Below are 24,151 nucleotides of genomic sequence, written 5' to 3' on the forward strand. Positions count from 1 at the left end.
TTTGAATGTGATAAAATTAAATCAGTTTGGTTCAATATATGGAAAGTCATCTGTTGCATACTCAAAATTAATGTCCAACTCAGTACTGCACTGATAGTGTTCAAATCTAGTGCTCTTGAAATCTGTTTAACTGAACATAATGAAAAATTGTTTGACATCTTGATTACTATTGGACAATATATGATTCTTGCAAACTGGAAAAATGCCTCAATGCTTAATGAACATTTTTGGTGGCAATCTGTTTTATTATACCACAAATTTGAAATGGCCTCAGCTTTCCGCACTGGAACAATCAGCAAAAAAAACCCTGGTATGGTCTCCTTTAAAGGACTATATTGACTCAATATGAAAACACCTCTAATATATACTAACATTACTATCTATAATGTTGTAAAACACTTCATTACTATGCATATTCTAAAACAATGTTTTAAAGGATTGCTTTATATACTGTATTTTATTTTCTTGTATGTTTTATATGAAAATTCAATAAAATTTCGTGGGAAAAAAAACTCATTCTGCTAGTAATATGAGAAACCATTTTAAAATTAGTTTTCTGTTTGGCTGTTGGGTACCATATGTTTAAAAAAAACTTTTAGCACTATATGGTCTATACACTTTTAGTATTAAACGTTCTGGTACTGATCAATCACTTTGATGCCAGGTCAAATGCTATGCTATGTCAATAACAAGATGGCCGCCGGGTAAACGGACGGGAAACGTTAGCTCCGGGCATCCATGGGTTTTAACCTGGTATTTGAATGTGGTTTGACCCTCTTCTGCTGATTCAGTACCTCTCCAGGTTCGGAGTACCATAGGGAGCCCGTTCGTTTTAGAAAGGCAAGTCAGGTCTGCACGTTGCCGTTGTGTTCGTGAACCAACCGCTGGCAAGCCGGAGCTGCCTCTTCCCCGCTGTTCATCTTTTTCTGTGGTGAATCCGCTGCCACTGCTGCCCTGACCCAAGCAAGCTTCTCGCCATTACATCAGAGTTGTTCTCCCCGCCTACACCACCGGCCGCTCAGCTATGCAGCACTTTCTCTTCTGCCAGTCTGACGGAGCAGAGCCGGCTGTCCCTGGTCTGGAGGGCCTCGTTGGTTGAGCCTATGGAGGAGGAACGTTTGAACCTGCACCACTATGGATCCCTCTCCGTAGCACCTAGATCGTCGGTTACAGTCCAGCGGCTCCTATCTAGCTCACGATCCTTCAAAGCTAAACCAGCAGCAGCCACTTTGCCGACACGAACAGCTGGGTCTTCGTTTCAACTTCCCTACGGTGGAACTAGCATACCCTTCCCGTTGCGGTCCAGGGTCCAGAGTGCGTGGGCAAGCTGCGGACCCTATTCCTCTGCGGTGGTATTGTCGGGCCCGTTGACATCCTGGGCCCCGCCGGTATTGTCCGCCTCCAGCTGCTGTCATCTGCCTCTGGTGATCACTACCACTCTCCTGGCCGCATGCTGCTGTTTCCCCTGCGCTTTGTTTGCGGTTCCTGGGTATTTATACAGTTTCCCAATTGTGGTCGCCTTGCCGAGAACTGCTCGAGCCACTCTGGTCCATCTCAGCATCTGGATTTCCACCGTCCATCTTAGTCTCTCTTCCCTTTTTCTTTTCCTTCTTACCCTGTTCTTTCTCCCCTATCTAATGTAATTGTAATTGATTCTTCTGTGCATTGTAAGCCACTTTGACTCTGCTTCAAGTGGGAAAAAAGTGGGGTATAAATGTTCATAAATAAATAATGCATATAAGATCTAGGTATGTAAAACTTCAGAGTTGTAGATATAATACATGTCTTATTCAGAAAAATTGTCTACATATATCCTTCCTTTGTGAGAATATATATTTTATTAATCACCATTATTTACTGTGTCAAAAGCTAATACCATAATTCACCCAAAAACGTCATTATCATTTTTACTTGTATTTCTATGTTACTTATTGTTTTTATATGTTGTTTTGTAAATAGACTCCTGATGCAGGCCTTGTAGGCCAAAACACAGCTGTGTCGAGTCTTGTTTATCAATCAATAAATAGTGATTTTTATCTGGATCGTCGTCCATTTTTTAAGTTATCTTCGCTGTTTGTTTGGCGGAGAGACACTAGTGCCAGAAATGGTGTTAGAGAAACTGAAACATCTGTGTAAACCTGGAAGATGTAATGGGGCAATTTGACAAATTGATGAGTAGCAAATTGCCTGGGCCGGATTGAAAAATGAACTTGCAGAGCTATTGTTAGTAATATGTAATTTATCTTAAAAATCAAGCATGGTACTGGAAGATTGGAGGGTGGCCAATGTAACGCCAATTTTTAAAAAGGGTTCCAGAGGTGATCCAGAAAATTATAGACCAGTGAGCCTGATGTTGGTACCAAGCAAAATCATAAAGACGATTATAAAGGACAAAATTACAGAGCATACACATAAGCAAACATAGATTTAGTCAAGGAAAATCTTGTCTCACCAATCTACTATATTTCTTTGAAGGGATTAATAAACATATGGATAAAGGTAAGCCGGTTGATATTGTGTATCTGGATTTTTAAAAGACTTGTGAAAGACTCCTGAGGAAATTAGAAAGTCAAGGGGTAGGAGGTAATTCCTATTGTGGATTAAGAAGTGGTTAAAAGTTAGAATGCAGAGTGGGGTTAAATGGTCAGTATTCTCAATAGAGAAGGGTAGATAGTGAGGTTCCTCAGGGGTCTGTGCTAGGACTACTGCTTTTTAACATACTTATAAATGATCTGTAGATGGGAATAACTAGTGAGGTAATTAAATTTGGTGATGACACAAAGTTATTCAAAGTTGTTAAATCATGAGATTGTGAAACATTTCAAGAGGACCTTACGAGACTGGGCATTCAAATTGCAGATTACGTTTAATGTGAGCAAGTGCAAAGTGTTGCATGTGGGAAAGAGGAGCCAAAACTATAGCTAATTGATGCAGGGTTCCACATTAGGAGTCACCACCCAGGAAAAGGATCTAGTTGTCATCATTGATAAGTACATAAGTATTGCCGTACTGGGACAGACCAAAGGTCCATCAAGCCCAGCATCCTGTTTCCAGCGCACATCCAGGTTACAAATACCTGGCAAGAGCCCAAAACAGTTAATTACATTTTATGCTACTTATCGTAGAAATAAGCAGTGGATTTTCCCCAAGTCCATTTTAATAATGGCTTATGGACTTTTCTCTTAGAAAGCTACCAACTGTTTTTTAAAATCCCGCTAAGCTAACTGCATTTACCACATTCTCTGGCAACGCATTCCAGAGTTTACACGTTGAGTGAAGAAATATTTTCTCCGATTTGTTTTAAATTTACTACTTTGTAGCTGCATTGCGTGCCCCTAGTCCTAGTATTTTTGGAAATAGTAAACAAGAAATTCACGTCTACCTGTTCCACTCCACAGTATTTTATAGACATAATGATGCGATGAAACCCTCAGCTCATTGTGCAGTGGCAGCTAAGAAAGCAAATGTTAGGAATTATTTGGAAAGTAATGGAAAACAAATGGGAATGTTATAATGCCTTTGTATCGCTTTATGGTGTGACCGCACCTTGGATACTGTGTGCAATTCTGGTCACTGCATCTCAGAAAAGATATAGCAGAATTAGGAAAGGTTGCCAGTACTGCTGTTTTAATCCTGTAAATTAATTACTTGAAAAACATCTCTATATATAAAAGGCACCACCAACGTTCTAAATGAAGCCTCCAGCCGGAAGTGTGAAGGGGAGAGATATCCGATTTCCCCATGAGTTTCTGCCCCGCCCTCGCTCTCTCTGTAACACAAACAGTGAAGGAAAACACAGCAAAGCACGAAATCAAATCGCTCTCTCTGTAACAGTGAAGGACTCAGAGGGGGGAGGGGAGAGAGGGCAGAAGCCCTCACTATCTCTGTAACATAAACACAGCACAGCAGGAAACTTAACACTGAAGGACTGGACTCCGAGGGGGGAGGGGACAGAGAGGACAGACAGCACAGGGGAAGGGAGAGAGGGCAGAGGGCAGGGACACACACACTCCCACATGCACACAGAAGAAAACCTTGCTAGCCCCCGTTTCATTTGCATCAGAAACTAGGCTTTTTTACTAGTTTACAATAAAAAGCCATGATTTTAAAAATGCCAGCCATTCTGTCTTTTTGGTTTCTTTTAGAGATTTAGAAGTACTTTTTTCTCAAAGGTTATTGACGTTAATTTTAACCTAGCAAATGCTAAATGTACTTGGAATAATAGAGATTTAATGCATCCATTGCTTGTCTTGTCTACTGCACATGTTGAAAACATATAAAAATAAAAAGTTACCTTTTAAGATGGAAGGGAAATACATTATGATTCTGTTGATTTCCCTCATTGCTTGGCAAAAGTTTTTGTTTTATGGTCCTTTAAATTATTGTTTTTAGCATTCACACTTTTTCTTTTTTTAAATATAGATATTGGAGCTGACGTATTGGATTTAGCAGAAACAATGATTACATCTGCAGATGGCCTGATCTATGAGCCGGTATGTTCTTTACAACCTCTTTGTAGCCTCTTTGTGAGGGCTTTTGAAACGGAATAGTTATGAGATAACCAGTTAACTTTTTTTTTTTCTTTGTTATTTTAACAGTTGTAAATCTAGAACAGAACACAAATCTGGAGGAAATTTAACACTAGGGAACTGAGTTTGATTCCCACTGCTGCCTAACAGTTGGGGCAGTGGGTTGAGATCCTGGGGAACTGGGTTCAATTTCTACTCGAGTTCCTTGTGACCCTAGGCAAGTCACTTAACCTTAGATTGTGAGCCCATTAGGGACAGAAAATACCTGCAAGCATAGGACCCCTTTTACTAAGCTGCTGCATGTGCCGAGGCCCCCCCTCTTTTACCGTAGCTGGTAAAATGGTAGTCTTTCTTTTCTGCAGGAAATGGCCGTGCGGCAAATAAAGCACTTATTGCGTGGCCATTTCAGGGGGAGCCCTTACCGCCACCCATTGAGATGGCAGCAAGGGCTCCCGCGCTAAACTGGCAGTAACCAGGTAGCATGTGGTACTGCCCAATTACCGTTGGGTACACCCCAGCCCTTCAAAAATATATATGACAGCGTGCTGCAGTTGCCCGGCGGTACTTCCTTTTTAGCAAGCGGTAAGTCCACGTTGGGTTTACCTCTGCTTTGTAAAAGGGGCCCATAGTATATGAAAACTGCTTTGACTCAATGTGTGGAAGAGACGATGGTGCAGGGAGGAGGGTTTTAGATTTGTTAGGAACTGGGCAACATTCTGGGGAAGGGGGAGCCTTTTCCGAAAGGATGGGCTTCACCTTAACCAGGGTGGGACCTGGCTGCTGGCGTTGGCATTTAAAAAGGAGATAGAGCAGCGTTTAAACTAGAAATGGGGGGAAGGCCGACAGTCGCTCAAAAGCGCATTGTTCGGGATAAGGTATCTTGCAAAGGTACCTCACAAACAGGGAAGATAGGGTTTCTGGATAGTGAGGTTGCACAGCAGACCGTGGTAGGCCAGGTGCCCTTAAATACAACTAAAGATCAAACAAAAGATGGCAAATCAGTAGTGTCTAGTACTAAGCATCATGCAAATAGGAACAACAAACATACTCTGAAATGTCTATATGTAAATGCTAGGAGTCTAAGAAATAAGATGGGAGAGTTGGAATATATTGCACTAAATGAAAAATTGGATATAATAGGCATTACTGAGACCTGGTGGAAGGAGGATAACCAGTGGGACACTGTCATACCGGGGTACTACTACTACTACTACTTATCATTTCTAAAGCGCTACTAGACATACGCAGTGCTGTACACTTGAACATGAAGAGACAGTCCCTGCTCGACAGAGCTTACAATCTAATTAGGACAGACAGAACAAACAAACAAGCAAACAAACAAGCAATAACGATTGAAGGCTGCAAATTTCAAAATACAGCTTTACAAGTGATATGTGGTGCGAAACAAAGAGACTACATCTCCCATCTACTCTGAAAACTACATTGACTCCCTAAAGAACAAATAATTCAATAGAAAATTCTTCACTCTGGCACAAAGTGGTGTTCCAGATTACCTTGCCAGACTAACAATCCCTTATTCTCTGGCTCGACTTCTCCATTCAATAAACGATCAAAGTCTTGCCTCCCGAATCCATTTCAGGCTTATTATGAATCTATGAGGAACAGTGCTTTTTATTTTTTAGCTCCATTCCTTTTGGAACCATTTTTCTTCTTACCCTTAGATCGGGGTACAAATATATCGTAGTGATAGGGTGGACCGGACTGGTGAAGGGTTAGCATTGTATATAAACGAGAGCCTTGACTCAGATTACAAATTCAGCAGGACACAAATCACACCTTTGAATCATTGTGGGTTGAAATTCCATGTAGAAAAGGGAAAAGGACGGTGATAGGAGTGTACTACCGTCCGCCTCGCCAGGATGAGCAGGAGGACGCACAAATGATAAAAGGAATCAGAGACGCAAACAAAATGGGCAATGTGATAATAATGGGTGACTTCAATTACCCAAATATAGACTGGGTAAATGTGACATCGGGACACGCTAGAGAGGTACAATTCCTTGATGAAATGAAGGACAGCTTTGTGGAGCAGCTGGTGCAAGAGCCGACGAGAGAAGGAAAAATTCTAGAGTTGGTCCTTAGTGGAGCGCATGATCTGGTGGGGAACGTTATGGTACTGGGGCCGCTTGATAACAGTGATCATAATATGATCAGTTTGATATCAACCTTGAAGTAACTATACATAGTAAGTCAAATACGTTAGTGTTTAACTTTAAAAAAGGAGACTATGATAAAATGAGACGAACGATTAAGAAAAAACTTAGAGGGGCAACTGAGAGGGTAAAAACTGTACAACAGGCCAAACATATTCCGCAAATTAGAAAAGAAAGACGGAAGTCCAAAAGACAGCCGGCGTGGTTAAAAAGTGAGGTGAAGGAAGCTATTAGGGCTAAAAGAAACGCCTTCAGAAAATGGAGAAGAAGGAACCATCTGAAAATAACAAGAAGCAGCATAAGGAGTGTCAAAGCAAATGCAAGGCGCAGATAAAGAAGGCCAAGAGGGATTACGAGAAAAAGATAGCAGTAGAGGCAAAAAAACATAGTAAAAAATTTTTGAAGCCGGCAAAAGAATCGGTTGGGCTGCTGGATGACCGAGGGGTAAAAGGGGCGATCAAGGAATACAAAGACGTAACGGAGAGATTAAATGAATTCTTTGCTTTGGTCTTCACCGAGGAAGATTTGGGTAGGATACCGGTGTCGTAAATGGTATTTCAAGTGGACGAGTCGGAGAAACTTACTGAATTCACGGTAAACCTGGAGGACATAATGGGGCAGTTCGGCAAACTGAAGAGTAGCAAATCTTCTGGACCGGATGGTATTCATCCTAGAGTACTGATAGAACTGAAAAATTAGCTTGCAGAGCTACTATTAGTGATATGCAATTTATCCTTACAATCGAGGGTGGCCAATGTAACACCAATTTTCAAAAAAGGTTGCAGGGGAGATCCGGGAAATTATAGACCGGTGAGTTGACGTCGGTGCCGGGGAAAATAGTAGAGGCTATTATTAAAAACAAAATTACAGAGCACATCCAAGGACATGGATTACTAGGACCGAGTCAGCACGGCTTTTGTGTGGGGAAATCTTGCCTGACCAATTTACTTCAATTCTTTGAAGGAGTAAACAAACATGTGGACAAAGGGGAGCCGGTTGATAGCGTGTATCTGGATTTTCAAAAGGCGTTTGATATGGTACCTCAAGAAAGGCTATAGAGGAAATTGGAGGGTCATGGGATAGGAGGAAATGTCCTATTGTGGATTAAAAACTGGTTGAAGGATAGGAAACAGAGAGTGGGGTTAAATGCGCAGTATTCACAATGGAGAAGGGTAGTTAGTGGGGTTCCTCAGGGGTCAGTGTTAGGACCGCTGCTTTTTAATATATTTATGCATGATTTAGAGATGGGAGTAACTAGCGAGGTAATTAAATTTGCTGATGACACAAAGTTTTTCAAAGTTGTTAACTCGCGACAGGATTGTGAAAAATTACAGAAGGACCTTACGAGACTGGGAGACTGGGCGGCTAAATGGCAGATGACGTTTAATGTGAGCAAGTGTAAGGTAATGCATGTGGGGAAAAAAGAACCCGAATTATAGCTTGTCATGCAGGTTCCACGTTAGGAGTTATGGACCAAGAAAGGGATCTGGGTGTCGTTGATAATACACTGAAACCTTCTGCTCAGTGTGCTGCTGCGGCTAGGAAAGCGAATAGAATGTTGGGTATTTATTAGGAAAGGTATGGAAAACAGGTGTGAGGATGTTATAATGCCGTTGTATCGTTCCATGGTGCGACCGCACCTTGAGTATTGTGTCCAATTCTGGTCGCCACATCTCAAGAAAGATATAGTGGAATTGGAAAAGGTGTAGCGAAGGGCGACGAAAATGATATCGGGGATGGGACGACTTCCCTAAGAAGAAAGACAAAGGAGGATAGGGCTTTTCAGCTTGGAGAAGAGACGGCTGAGGGGAGACATGATAGAGGTATATAAAATAATGAGTGGAGTGGAACAGGTGGATGTGCAGCGTCTGTTCACGCTTTCCAAAAATACTAGGACTAGGGGGCATGCGATGAAACTACAGTGTAGTACATTTAAAACAAATAGGAGAAAATTTTTCTTCACCCAACGCGTAATTAAACTCTGGAATTCGTTGCCGGAGAATGTGGTGAAGGCGGTTAGCTTGGCAGAGTTTAAAAAGGGTTTGGACGGTTTCCTAAAGGACAAGTCCATAGACCGCTACTAAATGGACTTGGGAAAAATCCACAATTTTGGAAATATGTATAGAATGTTTGTACATATGGGAAGCTGCCAGGTGCCCTTGACCTGGACTGGCCGCTGTCGGGGACAGGATGCTGGGCTTGATGGGCCTTTGGTCTTTTCCCAGTATGGCATTACTTATGTACTTATTACTTATGTCCTAGAAATAAGCAGTGGATTTTTAATCCATCCTAATAATAACTTATGGACTTTTCTTTTAGGAAATTATCCAAACCTGTTTTAAACATTCCCTGGCAATGAATTCCAGAGTTCAGTTACACTTTGAGTGAAGAAATATTTTCTCTTGATTTGTTCCTATGGGCTTTGCTGTATTTGCTGCACGGGAATCACTACCTCGGCTTAGTAAAAGGAGGCTTCCCTGAGTGCCTTTTTACCCTTCGGTCATCTAGTGCTCCATCTGATTCTTTTGCCATCTTTTTTTTTTTTTTTTTTCCAATAATTTTTATTGATAAACGACAGAATAAACATTACTTCCTTAATTCAAAGTGGACATTTGAATATTTCCTTTTTGATATACAATTCTTATATTTCTCTCACTTTAAACATTCTCTTTTGTCCATCATCTATAAATCTGTAAATAAACATTGACAAACTTTAATTTTAATTTTAATTTTCCATTTCTCCCCCCCCCCCCCACCCCCCCCCCCCCCCCCCCCCCCCACCCTCCCATCAAGCGCCTATTACTAACTCACTTGGGTCATTGCTCTGATATGTGTCCAAAGTTCATCTTGCCTGTTATAAATTCCCAAACGTTTATCAGTTAATTTCTCCATCTCCTCAATTAGGGAAAGTTTTAGAATCCAGTCCTGCTCTGTTGGTGCCACTTGCTGTTTCCACAGCCGAGCAATAACACTCTTTGCAGCTGTCAAGCTCATCCTCTTCAGACGTCTTTGCCATTTGACTCCTCGTCTGTTCCCCAGGCCCAGCAGGCACCATTGAGGCTCACACAAAAAGTTCTTGCCTGTATGGGCAGTTATCTTTGCAGTTATAGATTGCCAATACTTTTGTAATTTCCCGCAGGACCACCAGATATGCAAAAAAGTTCCCACATCCGTTAAACATCTCCAACAATACTGGGAAGCCCCTGGAAACATCATATGTAGTCTATATGGGGTAAAATACCATCTCGAGAGTACCTTGAAGGCATTTTCTTTCAATAACACACATGTTGATGCCTTGTTGACCTCCAGGATAATGGCCTTCCATTCATGAACTGTCAATTCCTTTTCCAAATCTCTTTCCCATCTAGTCATATACAAACATTTTTCAAAACTCCCTCCCCTTATAAATTTATACAACCGGGATATGACTCCCTTCATTGTTCCCAGTGAGCCCCACATATTTTCTAGTACTTCATAGTCCTCCGGATCATTTCTTAACCATCCTTGTGTGTAAATGTAATGTTGGACCTGTAAGTAGAAGAATCTGTCCCTATCCAAAACCCCATAGTCTTCCTTGAGTTCTGTGAACAATCTCATTTTCCCCTCCTCCAATACATCTCGAAACCTCAATATGCCCCTCTCAGCCCACCTCTTTGCTACCGGATTTCCCCACCCCACTCTAAAAGTGGGTTCCCCCCGAATATAAGCGTATGTAGATGTTTTCCTAGTTTTCCAGAAGCGTGTCCTAAGGGAACCCCATAGTGTCAACAAGTGCCCAACAAACGGATTGGTAGTAAGCCTGCCAATAGTTGGGTAGGCTGAAGATGCCCATATTACTGACTGCAGATTATGTTGCTGCACCATCTCCTGGTCCATGTGTGCCACCACTGACCATTTCTCCTGACCCCACATGGATATAAGTTTCAATTGTGCTGCCCAGTAATACCATTCAAGGTTTGGAACCCCTCTCCCACCTAACTCTGTCGCTCGCCAGAGCAGCTTCCTACTAAGCCTGGGAGCCTTGCCCCCCCAAACAAACTTCACTATAGCTTGCTGTAGGGATCTCAGCTCCTTTCCAGGGATTGCTACCGGTAATGTTTGAAACAAAAACAAAAGTCTGGGCAATACATTCATCCTAACCGATGCTATCCTTCCCCACCATGACAGCCACTTTCCCGTCCAGCCCTCCATGTCTTTACGTATTTGCCGGAATAACGGTATATAATTTAGCTGATATATCTGAGAAATCTGAGCAGGTATTTGGACTCCTAAATATTTAATATTATCCCTCCTTAATTTAAAAGGAAAGTTTCGAGAAATCTCCTCCATCCTAGGTTGTGCTATAGACACCCCAATCATTTCAGACTTATCATGGTTTATCTTAAAGCCCGAAAGCCTACCAAACTCCTCCAGCTCTGCCATCAATATGGGAAGATGCAGTCCCGGGTTGTTTACAAAAAATAATACATCATCAGCAAATAATGCCAATTTATGTTCAAAGCCACCTATCATTATTCCTGGAATGTCAACCGATTCACGCACCCTCTGAGCTAAGGGCTCAATCGAGAGAGCGAACAGCAACGGTGACAGCGGACACCCCTGTCTGGTACCCCGTTCAATCTGGAAAACAGATGTATATCCCCCATTTACTTTAATTCTTGCCACAGGTTTCTCGTATAATCGTTTTATCCATCCTATCAACCCCTGGCCAAACCCCAGATGTTCCAGAACTTCCCATAAATAAGGCCAGTCCACCCTGTCAAACGCTTTATCGGCGTCCGTACTCAAAAGGGCCACTGGAATCCCCCTCTGTTGGGCTGCCCACATAACATGTAAGGTGCGTCTAATATTATCCGCCACCTGCCGCCCCATGACAAACCCAGATTGATCAGTATGAATCAGAGAAGGCAGGACCTTTCCTAACCTATCAGCTACTACTTTAGATAAGATCTTAACATCTAGATTTATTAACGAGATGAGGCGATAGGAGGCACACACCGCCGGATCTTTTCCTGGTTTCAAAAGCAAGGATATCCCCGCTTCATGCATACTCCCCGGCAATGATTGGCCAGCCAAGCATGCATTCCCAACCCTCAGCAACAAGGGCCCCACCTCCCCCACAAATGTCTTATAAAACCTAGCAGAATACCCATCCAGGCCGGGCGCCTTTCCTCCTTGGAGACCCTTAATCACCCTTTGGATCTCTTCAAGACGAAATGGGGCCTCTAAATGTTTACGTTCCAAACTTGATAACCTTGGGAGATGCAGCTTTCCTAAACCCCTCCTGATTTCTTCCCCCCCTACCCCCCTCTCACTGCTGTATAACTTCTGATAGAATTTTTCAAACTGATCCCTTATTTCTCCATCTCTATAGTACATCTTATCGCCCGCCCCTTTTATTTTTGTTATTGTGTGGCTCCTTTGTCTATGCCTCAAAAGATGAGCCAACATCCGTCCAGATTTATTTCCGAATTCATAAAACTTCTGTTGGAGTTTCGTATGCAAAAACTCCACGTGTTCTACCTGCAATTTCTCTAGTCCTGCTCTACACTGTCTTAATTCTTCCAGGACTATCCCAGAACGTCCCTCCTGGTGACAACATTCTAATTTCGCTAATCGTGCCCGTAGGTCCAACTCCCTCTTTTCCCGTTGCCTCTTTTTCCGTGCTCCCCATTTAATGAAGTGACCCCTCACCACAGCCTTTAGGGCATCCCACAATGTGCCATCCAAAACCTCGCCAGTGTCATTCACCAACATATAATTCTGAATGACCTGGCGAATGTCATCCCGCACCCTACTATCCCCAAGAATCAATTCATTTAATCTCCAAAAGAGTTGGCGCCTTTCCTCTGTCAAACCCTTGAGCTCAAGCTCTACGGGGGCATGGTCAGAAGTAGAGATGGACCCTATATGTGAATCAACCACCTGATCCCACAACTGGCGGCTACACCATACCATATCAATTCTTGTGTAAGTATTCTGAGAATGAGAAAAGAAGGTATAGGACCGCTGGCTTGGGTGTCTCAGCCTCCATACATCCACTAAATCTAAATCAGAGACAAGTGATTTTAACTGTGTACAGTGTGCTGAGGACTTATCAATCAGCCCCTTTGAATGATCCATTGATGTCATGCTGGTATTAAAGTCCCCACCCAGGATCATCCCCCCTTTCTGGAACTGGAAGAGCTCCTTACCTATCCGAGTAAAAAATTCTCCTTGTCCCGAGTTGGGGGCATATATATTTACTATGGTCACCTCCTTACCATACAGCTGACCCCTAATCGCCAGGCACCTTCCCAAAGTATCCCTATATACTTCTTCTATAACTAGTGGGATGTGTCTACGGATGTAAATCACTAATCCTCCCACCTTGCCCCCTCTAGCATCACAGTGTGAGATACAGTCACTATACCCCCTATGTTTAAGTAGGTGTACATCCCTCTTTTGAATGTGTGTTTCCTGCAATAATATAATATCCCATTTAAGTTTCTGCAATTCCCTATGTATCAAATTTCTCTTCTGTGGAGAGTTCATACCATTAACATTCCATGACCCAATGTGTAGACCCTTGATCCCCTTCCCTCCCCCCCCTCTCCCCCCCTGCTGGGCTGAGCCAGTAGCCGCCAGCCAATAGTAATGAGGAAATCACTCCCCGCCGGAGCTCATCACCCTCTTCCCCACAACAACATTTCCCAGACCCCTCCCCCCATATTTCACAAATTGTTTAACTCCCAGAACCTGTTCAAACAATAAATAGACATCCTATAACAACTCCAGTACAATCCCCACAACTGCAGACCCTATTTTCTTTAACAATACCCCATGAAACCCATGAGGTAGCTGAAATCCTGTATATCTCTTGCGTCCATTCAGGGTACTTTAATCTCTGTTGATAGCTGTGAAGTATCCTCTCTTCGTGGGCGCACTCTGTGCCAAGATGACTCTTTTTTTATCTTTGCTGACATACTTGATCTCCCCTCCGAAGCTGCCGGAGGCAGGTTTGTATATCCCAGCTCTGTGAGAACCTTCCAAGCCTCTCCCAGCGTAACCACTCGTCTGGTGATACCTTCCGCTGTAAACTGGAGGCCAAATGGGAAGATCCATCTATATCTGAAATTAGACTGCTGGAGATATGTAGTCAAGTCTTTAAATTCTCTACGCCTCTGAAGAGTTCCCAGCGCTAAGTCTTGAAACACCAAAATTTTGTTATTATCCCAGAGTAACTCACCCTGGGATCTGGCTTTCTTCCATATCTTGTCTTTAATAGTATAGTCTTTGAAGCATACAACAATGTCCCTAGGGTGCTGGTCTCTCCTGGGCCCCAGACTTCGATGTACCCGATCAAATCTTATTTCAGATTCCTCCATATTGGTCAGCCCCTCATTATTTATGTCCAATATTCTGGCACAAATTTCACGAATCACCTGTGCACAGTCTTTGTTCTGGTCTGTTTCTGGGACCCCTTTAAATCTCAAATTATTCCTTCTGGAGCGATTTTCCAGATCCTCCACCTCTAATTGCAATTTTGCTTTTTCAGCTTGCACGATCGTGAGAGCAGTGCGCAGGTCCTCCATTTCTCCCTCCACGTGCTCCAGCCCTTCTTCCACCTGCTCCACCCTTCCTCCAATCTCTCTCACCTCTTTTTGGATGTCTGTGACCGCCTCCCGGATAGTTTTCCGGACCGCCGACATTTCAGCCTTTAAGGCTTTAAACCACCTCGCTACCTCCTGTTTAGTCAGCTCGGTATCACTTTCCAGATGATCCGCTGGGTCCTCCGTTTCGGAGCCAGAATCCGCGGCGGCCATTTTGTTTTTAACTTTCTGCTGGGAGCGGCTCGTGTTCGCCGCCTCGTTTTTCTGTGTCGCGGCGAACTTGAATTTTTCCAGCCGTTTTCGTGTCGCCATTACTTCTCTGTATCTTTCGCCTCAAAACCGCCGATCTCGGGGGTTAGGGAACCAGGAAATAGCGCAAGTTTCTTCGCTGCCCCGACGGAGCTCTGGATTCAGGCTTCCATCCCCGACGGTGACGTCACTTCCTCCTCTTTTGCCATCTTTTTGCTTCTAATATACCTAAAAAGCTTTTTATTATATGTTTTTGCCTCCTACACAATCTTATTGTTTATCATTTATTCATTTTACTATACCATTACTTATTGCCAAGCAAATCAGAACGGTTTACAAAGCGAAATTAAATTCCATAAAACAAAAACAATTTTTCCAATTAAACTAAAAACAAGGAACGCCATAAAGTATAGGAATGAACAGACAAATCATCCATACCTAAGAACAGCATATACATCCAACTTAATCTTGATCATACATAATATAATACAAGACCTCTTTGCTTTAGACCAGAACCCTAAGTAGCCTTCCTAAAGAGGAATAGCTGACTTAGATCACAAAAGTCTCTTTTTGCCTTACTTATCAGCACTTTGCATTTGATTTGCCATTCCTTGTGCTGTTTCCTATTATTTTCAGTCCATTCTTCCATTTTCTGAAGGATGTTCTTTATCTCTAATAGCTTCCTTCACGTCCCTGTCTCCATCCCCATCCCTTCCCCACAGGTTCTGTCCTCGCCCCAGCCCTGTGGGCTCTGTTCTCATCTGCAGAAACCTCGAACACTTATGATTTTATATTTAAATCTTTTTATTAAAGTATAGAAAGGAACAATATGCTGTGCAACTGTTGTGTATAAATTACAAATAGAGAACAATAATAAGAATGAGCAGCTATAATAAACCCTCCCACCACCACCACCTTTCCAACCCTATCAATAGCTGACTTCTGCTACCTCAAGGAATCCTAATCCACCCTGTTAAAATGTCCAGGAGTACAAACTACAACCCATTCTGTATGCCCAATGAAGCACTTTTATAATTTTTTTAAATCTGTGGATGAATAAGAAGTCATCAACAATCTCAGGATTCAGTCTGCTGTCTTCCACAGTCCCTCCTGCAATAGAAGATGTCTTCTTAGAAGATGTGCTGGTAGCAGGATGTATAGGATCCCTCATGCAAATTTTAGTAGCTGTGGTCAGCATGTTTGCTTGTTTTTCCAAAAAATAAAAATATTGTCTTCATCTATCAAAAATAAATAACAGTCCAGTTCAATAACAGGATTCAAAATAGAAAGTGACATGGGGACAAAGTTTGTCCCCATCTTCATGGGATCTGTCCCTGTCCCCATCGCCACAGTTACCGCGAGTCCCTGTCCCCGTGTCATTCTCTACCTCACTTTTTAACCATACCAGCTGTCGTCTGACCTTCCTTCCATCTTTTTTAATACATGGAATATATATCGCCTGGTCTTCTTGGATGGTATTTTTGAATAGTATCCATGCCTGATGTAAATTTTTGACCCTTGCATCTGCTCCTCTAAGTTTTGGAGGAGTGGGGGGGGTTGTTGTTTTTTTTACTTTACCCTTCTCAATTTATCATAGTCTGCTTTGTGAAAGTTAAATGCTAAAGTATTGGATTTCCTGTGTGTACTTCAGATATATCAAATCTTATAATGTTATGAACACTGTAATCAAGTGGCACCAGCACTATTACCTCCTGCACCAGATCATACACTCCACTAAGCACTAGGTCTAGAGTTGGTTCCTGATCCAGGTGCTCCATAAAGCAGTCCTTGATTTCATCTAGTAACTTCACCTCCCTGCTTCCTTCAGGGTAGAGAAGTGTAAATTCTGGAGCTTGTTTCAGGGCCTTAGCAGGATCTGGCTCATCTTTTTTGCAGGGCGTGACTGCAGAGCTCCTCTGATAGGAACACCAGAAAGGTGATTCAAGAACATACGTGCCATGCTGGGTCAGGCCAAAGATCCATCAAACCCAGTGAGGTGAATGAAGGAAGTGGCGGGCCTTCTCTGATTGAGGTGCAGGGTCGATCGTAGTGTCAGGTGACAGTGGGTGAACCTGCTCCAGTAGGCTGTTCTCTTTTCCTTCTATCTCTCTTCCCTATTTAGATTGTAGTTCCTTTCCAATCAATTTACTAGATTGTAAACTGCTTTGACTGTGTCCATAGAAGGGTGGTGTAGCAAGTGAGAACTATAGACATAATAGATCTCAGATGGGACACTGGTATATCATGCCATGCTTTTAAATATTTTCTGCTCTAGTGCTTTTACATATCTCACGATTGTTTTCTTTTCTTTAGGAATTTGTGATGCTCTGGAGGATGTAGAATTGTTAAATGATACAAGTTTCTTTTGTTTTGTGGTAGGTAATATTTGATCTCACTCCTCAACAAAAGCACTGGCACAGGTAAGAAATAAACTTAAGATGCTGATAGTATATGTATTACTATAAGTAGGATTGTTGGGGTTGCCTTCTTAGCTTTAGTACTGTACTGCTGGTCCCTTGCTCGGGCACCTGTTGTGCATGCATGGTGGGGTCACTGCCTAACAGATATAAACTGACAGTGTACTTTGCATTGTCTGCTCTGGGCTCTGTGGATGATGTCACCTATATGTGAGAATATATGTGTACTGTCCTAGGAGAACACTTGCTACAGGTAAGTAACTTAGCTTTACCAGTGCTCCAAACTTTATCATGTTTTGGATTCAGTGTCTCCCTCACTTATGGAATCCCTGTCTTCCTCCTTGAATGCTATCTAGGGGACTTCTTCCATCTTAAAAGGAACACCCATGACATCTACAATACCACCTCAAGGATAACGGTGGTCTCTATTGCTGCCTGATGAATAGCTTGGCTATGAGGTTCTCAACTACAAGACCATCTAGCAGGTGCCCCATGCCAGGGTGATAACTTATTTGGAGACAAAGTAGAAGACACAGTATCACAGGTCAAGGGTAACTGTTCTACCCTTAGGAAATTTTCAACGTCCCCCCCCCCCCCCCCCCCCCCCCCCCCTTTCTTACCATACATCGTATAACAGAAGAACTAATTTCCCACCATACCGGAAATCATATCATTCGCGGTATTTTCAACATTCAGCATACTGTAAAAGATATCATCCCTTGAACCTCAGCACAGCCAATCTTTTCAGCATCAGAAACAACATGAAAGTAAAACCCCATTGTCTTCATCCAAATCCAGCCCTTGTTTTATGACAGTTTACCACTTGGAGGACACATTCACTTTTTCTCAGTTTAATGGCACGACATTACGTTGTACAAGTGGGTTCTTCAAATAATTGCACAAGTAGAATACATTTCACTCAACTCCCCCTGTTTCTCTACTGACTTCCCTAGGAGTTCTCAACAATCAACCATCCTTGCAGACAAGATCACTCACTTCTTCACGCACAGACAGTAGAGCAGGTCCCTCCCCAACCTTGTCCATCAAGGTTTTTAGTCCCACTATTTTCAGAACCCAAAAACGTCAGTAGCATTATGACCCATCCGCAATCTCAGGAAGTTCAATCTGTTTATCCAAAAAGAAAAATTCAGTATGCATTCCTTACAAATAATCTTGCTACTTCTGTTCCCCATTCGCCTTCATCATTGGAAGTACCTACATTTCACCTTTCAAAATGTCCACTTTCAATACGAAGTCCTCCCTTTTGCACTCTTCTGCACCCAGAGCATTCACAAAGTGCCTGGCTGTGAAATCAGCTTATCTAAGGAAGAAAGAGACTGTTGTATTTCTATGCATAGTCTATTAGTTTATCTCTGCACAATCCAAACAGGATTTAATCGATGCTCTACATACCACCATGACTACACTTCAATCTCTAGGATTTATCCTGAATCTGGAAAAATCAACCTTAACTCCAACTCAATCTATCCAATTATTGAAGCGTATCGAGACACAATCCAGGATCATTCCTTCCTACTACAAAATTGTTGTAATACAATACATCTGATTTCTCACCTTATGCCACTGCAACAATGTTCTGCCCAGACACTCCTAAAAATACAAGGACATGTGTCGGCAATTACTTAAGTCATTCCTACTGTAAAACTTTGGATGTGTCCTATCCAGTGGGGCTTAAAAGTTCAGTGGGACCAATATCTTCATCCCTCAACCACAAGATTCACTGCAGATCAAAAAAGGCTTCCGCTGATTAGAGAGGAGGGTGATAGGCAGGGAATGGGGTGTTACTCATAAATAAAAAGTAAAAAGTTGAAGTATATTTTGTATTTGATTATGCATTGCAAACTCTATTGTGTATTTTTTGTTATGCACTTGGCACATTGTTATGTGTAATTTTGTAATGAGAATGTGTTAGGTGCGCTATGTTCAGAATTAACAATGTTCAATAAAGACTTCTAAAAATTAAAAAAAAAAAAAAAAAAAAAAAAAAGGCTTCCGCTTGTGGTTGAATCTAAACAACTTGATTGCAGGTGCTTCTTTCAGATTGCCGACTTTAGACATAGTTCTGATCACTGATGCTTCATCCAAGGGCTGGGGAGTGAAGGAACAAAACACATAGTACCAGGGGACCACCCTGGCAGTGAGTGAGAGGTATGAGTTATCTTAACATTCTGGATATCTTACAAACAAACCTCCCTCACTTGCGATCCTTATCCTAACTGTCCATTTACACTCATACATATGCACAATTATGCTGAGAGTAAAGGACAAGGCTCAGATGTTGTTATAAAAAGGTAAAGTTGTTATTATAAAAAGGTAAAGCTGTTTATTGTACAATACTGGCAGCAAATAATAAATGTAATCAGAGACAATGAATTAGGCAAAATCACTCAGAATAATGGTAAGAGTCACAAGTACCTGTCAAGAGAGCTAAGATAGTGCACACTTATCCTGATCCTGAAATTATTTATGTATTTATTTGTAACACTTATACCCCGCGCTTTCCCACTTATTAGCAGGTTCAGTGCGGCTTACATAATATAACAGGTTTACAAAATAACATAGAATGGATAATAGCTGTAATATAGTGTATAAAGAGGTGGACAATTAGATGTGGGTAAGTATGATGGGTAAGGGAGGAGGGTGGTAGAGGTAGGGAGTCAGAAGAGGGTGTAAATTGGGATAGTGTTTTGTTAATTAAGGAAGAATGTATGATGAGGGTTGAAAGATGGATGAATTCAGAAAGCAATAAGTAGGGAAGCATATATAAGGTTCTGTCTTATAGTCTGATCCGGGTAGCGGAGATGGACTCCTAATTTAAGTCAAGTCATTTGTATAGGCTTGCTTGAAGAGGTAAGTTTTTAGCAGCTTCCGGAAGGGTAAGTGGTCATTGACTATTCGAATAGATCTTGGTAAGGCGTTCCAGAGTTGGCTGCCTATGACGAAGAAGTTGGATGCATAATATGTTTTGTACTTAATTCCTTTACAGTTGGGAATATGTAAGTTTTAGATAAGTTTGAGAAGATTTAGAGCCGTTTCTGTTTGGAAGGTCAATCAGATTGTACATGTAGCCTGGGGTTTCGCCGTAGATGATCTTATGAATCAGCATGTGGACTTTGAAATTTATTCGTTCAGTAATAGGGAGCCAATGAAGCTTTACATGGAGAGGTGTTTCGCTCTCAAACGCGACTTACCAAAAATAAGTCTGGCTGCCGTCTTTTGGGCGGTTTGAAGTTTTTTCAGGATTTGGGCCTTGCATCCAACGAAAATGCTATTGCAATAGTCAACGTGGGTAAGTACAGTGGATTGGACCAAATTACGGAAGGTTTTTAGGGGAAGATAGGATTTCACGCGTTTCAACATCCACATCATGTTGAACATTTTCTTTGTTGTAGCTTTTGTGTGATTTTCCAAAGTTAGGTGTTTGTCTAATAATAATCCTAAAAGTTTTAGGTTGTCAGATATGGGGATGTTAACGTCAGGGGTGTTGAGTGTAGTCAGAGTGAGTGAAGAGTACTGGGATATAAGGATTAAACATTGTGTTTTCTCCTTATTCAATTTCGTCTTAAAAGCGTTGGCCCAGGAGGCTAAGATCTTCATTCCATTGATTATTTTATCGGAGATTTCTGCGTAAATGAAGGGATTGAGGCCAAATTTAGATAGGGATTTGGCTAGAGGGATCATCATAAGGTTGAAAAGGATCGGGGAAAGAGGCGATCCTTAGGGTACCCCGCATTTTGATGACCAGGGAGACGAGGTTGATGCAGTTGATTTGACTCGATAGGATCTTGAGGTGATGAAACCTTTTATCCATTTGATGATGTTTCCGCCGATTCCAAGTTTGTCAAGTAACTTTGTAAGGATATCATGATTCACCATGTCAAATGCACTAGATAAGTCAAATTGCAGAAGGAGGATGTTGTTTCCAAATGATATTTCATTTTTGAATTTGGATATTAAGGTGAGTAATACCGTTTCTGTGCTATGGGCAGGTCGAAAGCCCGATTGCGACTCATGTAAGATGGAGAACTTTTGTATGAATTCGTTGAGTTAGGTTGTTACTCTGTTTTACAACAGTTTGGTCAGTAGAGGGATAGAGGCTACAGGGCGAAAATTAATTGGTGATGCCATCTGCTGGTTTCTTGGTGTTTTTGGTATAGGTATAAGTAGTATGTTACCATGTTCAATGGGGAAGGATTCCTTTTGAAGGAGGAAGTTTAAGTGAGTGGTGAGGTTTGTAATGAAGCGTGCTGGTGCGTTTTCCATTAGATAGTTGGGGCATGGGTCAAGATGGCAATGTAATTTAGAGAGTTTGGATATTGCTGTGGAAATTTATTCAGTGGTAAGAAAGGTGAAGTTTGTCCAGGAGCGGTTAGCTGGAATTTCATCCATGTCTGGGTCCAGTTCATCAATGCTGGAATCGTCTTGGGGGATTATGTTGCACAGGTTGATGATTTTATCTTTAAAGTATTTGGCTAGTTGGTCGGCAGATGGTCAGTTTGAGGATGATGATGTGATTGGGTCTGTGTTGAGAAGATTCTTTATTAGTTGATATTGTTTTCTTATGTCTGTTCCAGTGGTTGTAATCTTCCTTGTATACTAAGATCTCATTGTATACAATGTCTCATCCTGTCTTCACAATACAACACAAACAAACCCAATACCATAAACACCCCAGACTACACCCTTCCGGTCTCAAGACAGCCTGAAAATTCTGGGAGTCACAATTGACCGAAATCTTACATTCGAAGATCATGCGAAAAATACAGCAAAGAAAATGTTCTACTCAATGTGGAAACTTAAAAGAATCAAACCTTTTTTCCCATGGGAAGTATTCCGCAGCCTAGTACAATCAATGGTGCTAAGTCATCTAGACTACTGCAACGCCATTTACGCCAGTTGTAAAGAATAAATCATTAAAAAGCTGCAGACCGCTCAAAACACAGCAGCCAGACTCATATTTGGGAAAGCGAAATATGAAAGCGCCAAACCTCTAAGAGAAACACTACACTGGCTACCACTAAAAGAACGGATCGCGTTCAAAGTTTGCATCCTAATCCACAAAATCATTCACGGAGAAGCTCCGACCTACATGTCAGACCTTATAGACTTGCCTGTTAGGAATGCAAAAAGATCATCACGCACATTCCTCAATCTCCACTATCCTAACTGCAAAGGACTAAAATATAAATCCACATACGCTACCAGTTTCTCATACATCTGCACGCAGCTATGGAACGCACTACCGAAGACCATAAAAACAACACAAGACCCAACTATCTTCCGAAGACTACTGAAAACAGATCTTTTCAAGAAGGCATACAATAAGCATCCATCCTAAAGAATAAACAACAACAATATACACAATCTATACAAAACCAATTTCTTATCACATGACTGATTAAAATAGCTGAATTTAATGATCAAGTAAGACCACTTTAAACCATGGGCCGAATAGGATCTCTTTATAGTCGATGACCCAAGAACTGTTACAACCATAATTAATACTCAGTACCTACTTGAAATACCATAACGTATTCTTCTTTACCATGTATGTAACCACGTGATATATATATACACCATAATCTGTTCCATTCATGTTATATTCCATGTTTGTTTACCATGTATGTAAGCACCATGTTTGATTACCATAAATGTAAGCACCTTAACGCAATACTATTTGTAATTTCTGTTACCCGGAAGTGGCAACCGCCATTACGGCAAATGTAAGCCACATTGAGCCTGCAAATTGGTGGGAAAATGTGGGATACAAATGCTGCAAATAATAATAATAATCTTTTGGCTTGCTTGATGGTCTTCTTATAGTTTCTTTGTGATTGTTTCCAAGTATTGAAGGTGATGATGTTTCTTGATTTACACCAAATTTTTTCAAGTTTCCTGGTTTGTGACTTTGAGGTTTTTTAGTATGTCGTTAAACCATGTATAAGGGTTGCTTCTACGTAAAGTTTTGGAGTGTAAGGGGGCTATATCATCCAGAATGATAGGATGCGTAACACCCCAAGCACCCACAGGCACCTACAGTTCACCCTGACAGTTCACTCATGAACACTTGATCCATAGGCAGGTCAAGAACTGATGATGATGGATCAAGATTCAGGAACTCAGGCAGCAGCAGGTGGACTCTCCCAGCCGGGTAAGAGTCTATGCAGACAGGTGATGCCAGATTAACGAGCCTTCATTCTGGTGGCAGGCTCGGAGCCAGCTATTGACTGTTATCTAGGTTCCAGCAGATAACAGCTCACTTGTCAACTAGCTGATAACACATTCAAAGTGAGTGTTTCTATACCCTCTTCCCAAGTCATGGTGCCAGATTAACTGGATCATGATGACCTGAAATCCCTACAATGACATCAAATGCTGATAGAAAAAAATACCATAACAAAAGTTGTTGTTATCAAAGGTGTTTTGCCTTTGTCAGACTGGATGTCTCCATATTGTCCTTGAGGCCTTACACAGTACCAAGCCTCTGCATTAGAGCGGAAAATGGCCAAGTCTGTAAAAGTCAGGTTCCTGATGTAGGCCAGTGCTCATTGTAGTGCTATATGCAGGGTTTTGGCCCTATAGGAGCACATGTCCTTCACTGTCGTACTCAAGAACAATAGTTCCACTTTGAAAGTATGCTTCATAGCAACATTCTTGAGCTGCAAGCAGTCTATTATGGAATAACAACTTTCCAACACTTGATGGCAAATCTCTGCTTGTGCACACGGACAATCATGTCACAATGTTTTATATAAATGAGGAGGATTGGGATCCCTTTCCCTATGCCAAGATGCACACCATATATGGAGGGGAGGGAATGGCTCTTGTTTATCAGGGTATATAGACAGCATCATGTTTTTGTCCATTTGCATGTAGGGATATTTGATTTCCTTTATAAAAAGTAAGACTATAACCTTGTGCTCTGGGGTTGCATTTCAAATCAAGATTGGTTCACTGTGTTCCTCATAGCTTGAAGGTGTCTCGTCCCAGTTTTCTGATACTTTTAGAACCAAGTTGATATAATTGTTTGGCTTTGTGTTTGCCTAGGCTTTAGTTTCCTTCGCCTTACCATAAAAATAACCTTATCTTCTCTGAGGACAACAGGTAAAATATTCTCACATGTGGGTGCTGTCATCCACGGAGCTTGGTGCGGACACTGCCATAGTGCA

General features: G+C 41.8%; 1 protein-coding gene across 1 annotated transcript in view; it reads left to right on the forward strand.

The window, feature by feature from the left end:
- Positions 1–24,151, forward strand: part of LOC115459528 (endoplasmic reticulum-Golgi intermediate compartment protein 2-like) — a 405,254-nt gene that overhangs the window by 186,652 nt on the left and 194,451 nt on the right. The window contains exons 6-7 of the mRNA XM_030189342.1: positions 4,423–4,493; positions 16,924–16,964. Coding sequence (XP_030045202.1) covers positions 4,423–4,493; positions 16,924–16,964 — 112 coding nt within the window. The remainder of the gene's footprint in view (positions 1–4,422; positions 4,494–16,923; positions 16,965–24,151) is intronic.

The sequence above is a fragment of the Microcaecilia unicolor genome, unplaced genomic scaffold, assembly GCF_901765095.1.
Source record: "Microcaecilia unicolor unplaced genomic scaffold, aMicUni1.1, whole genome shotgun sequence".
In the NCBI taxonomy this organism is placed as follows: Eukaryota; Metazoa; Chordata; class Amphibia; order Gymnophiona; family Siphonopidae; genus Microcaecilia; species Microcaecilia unicolor.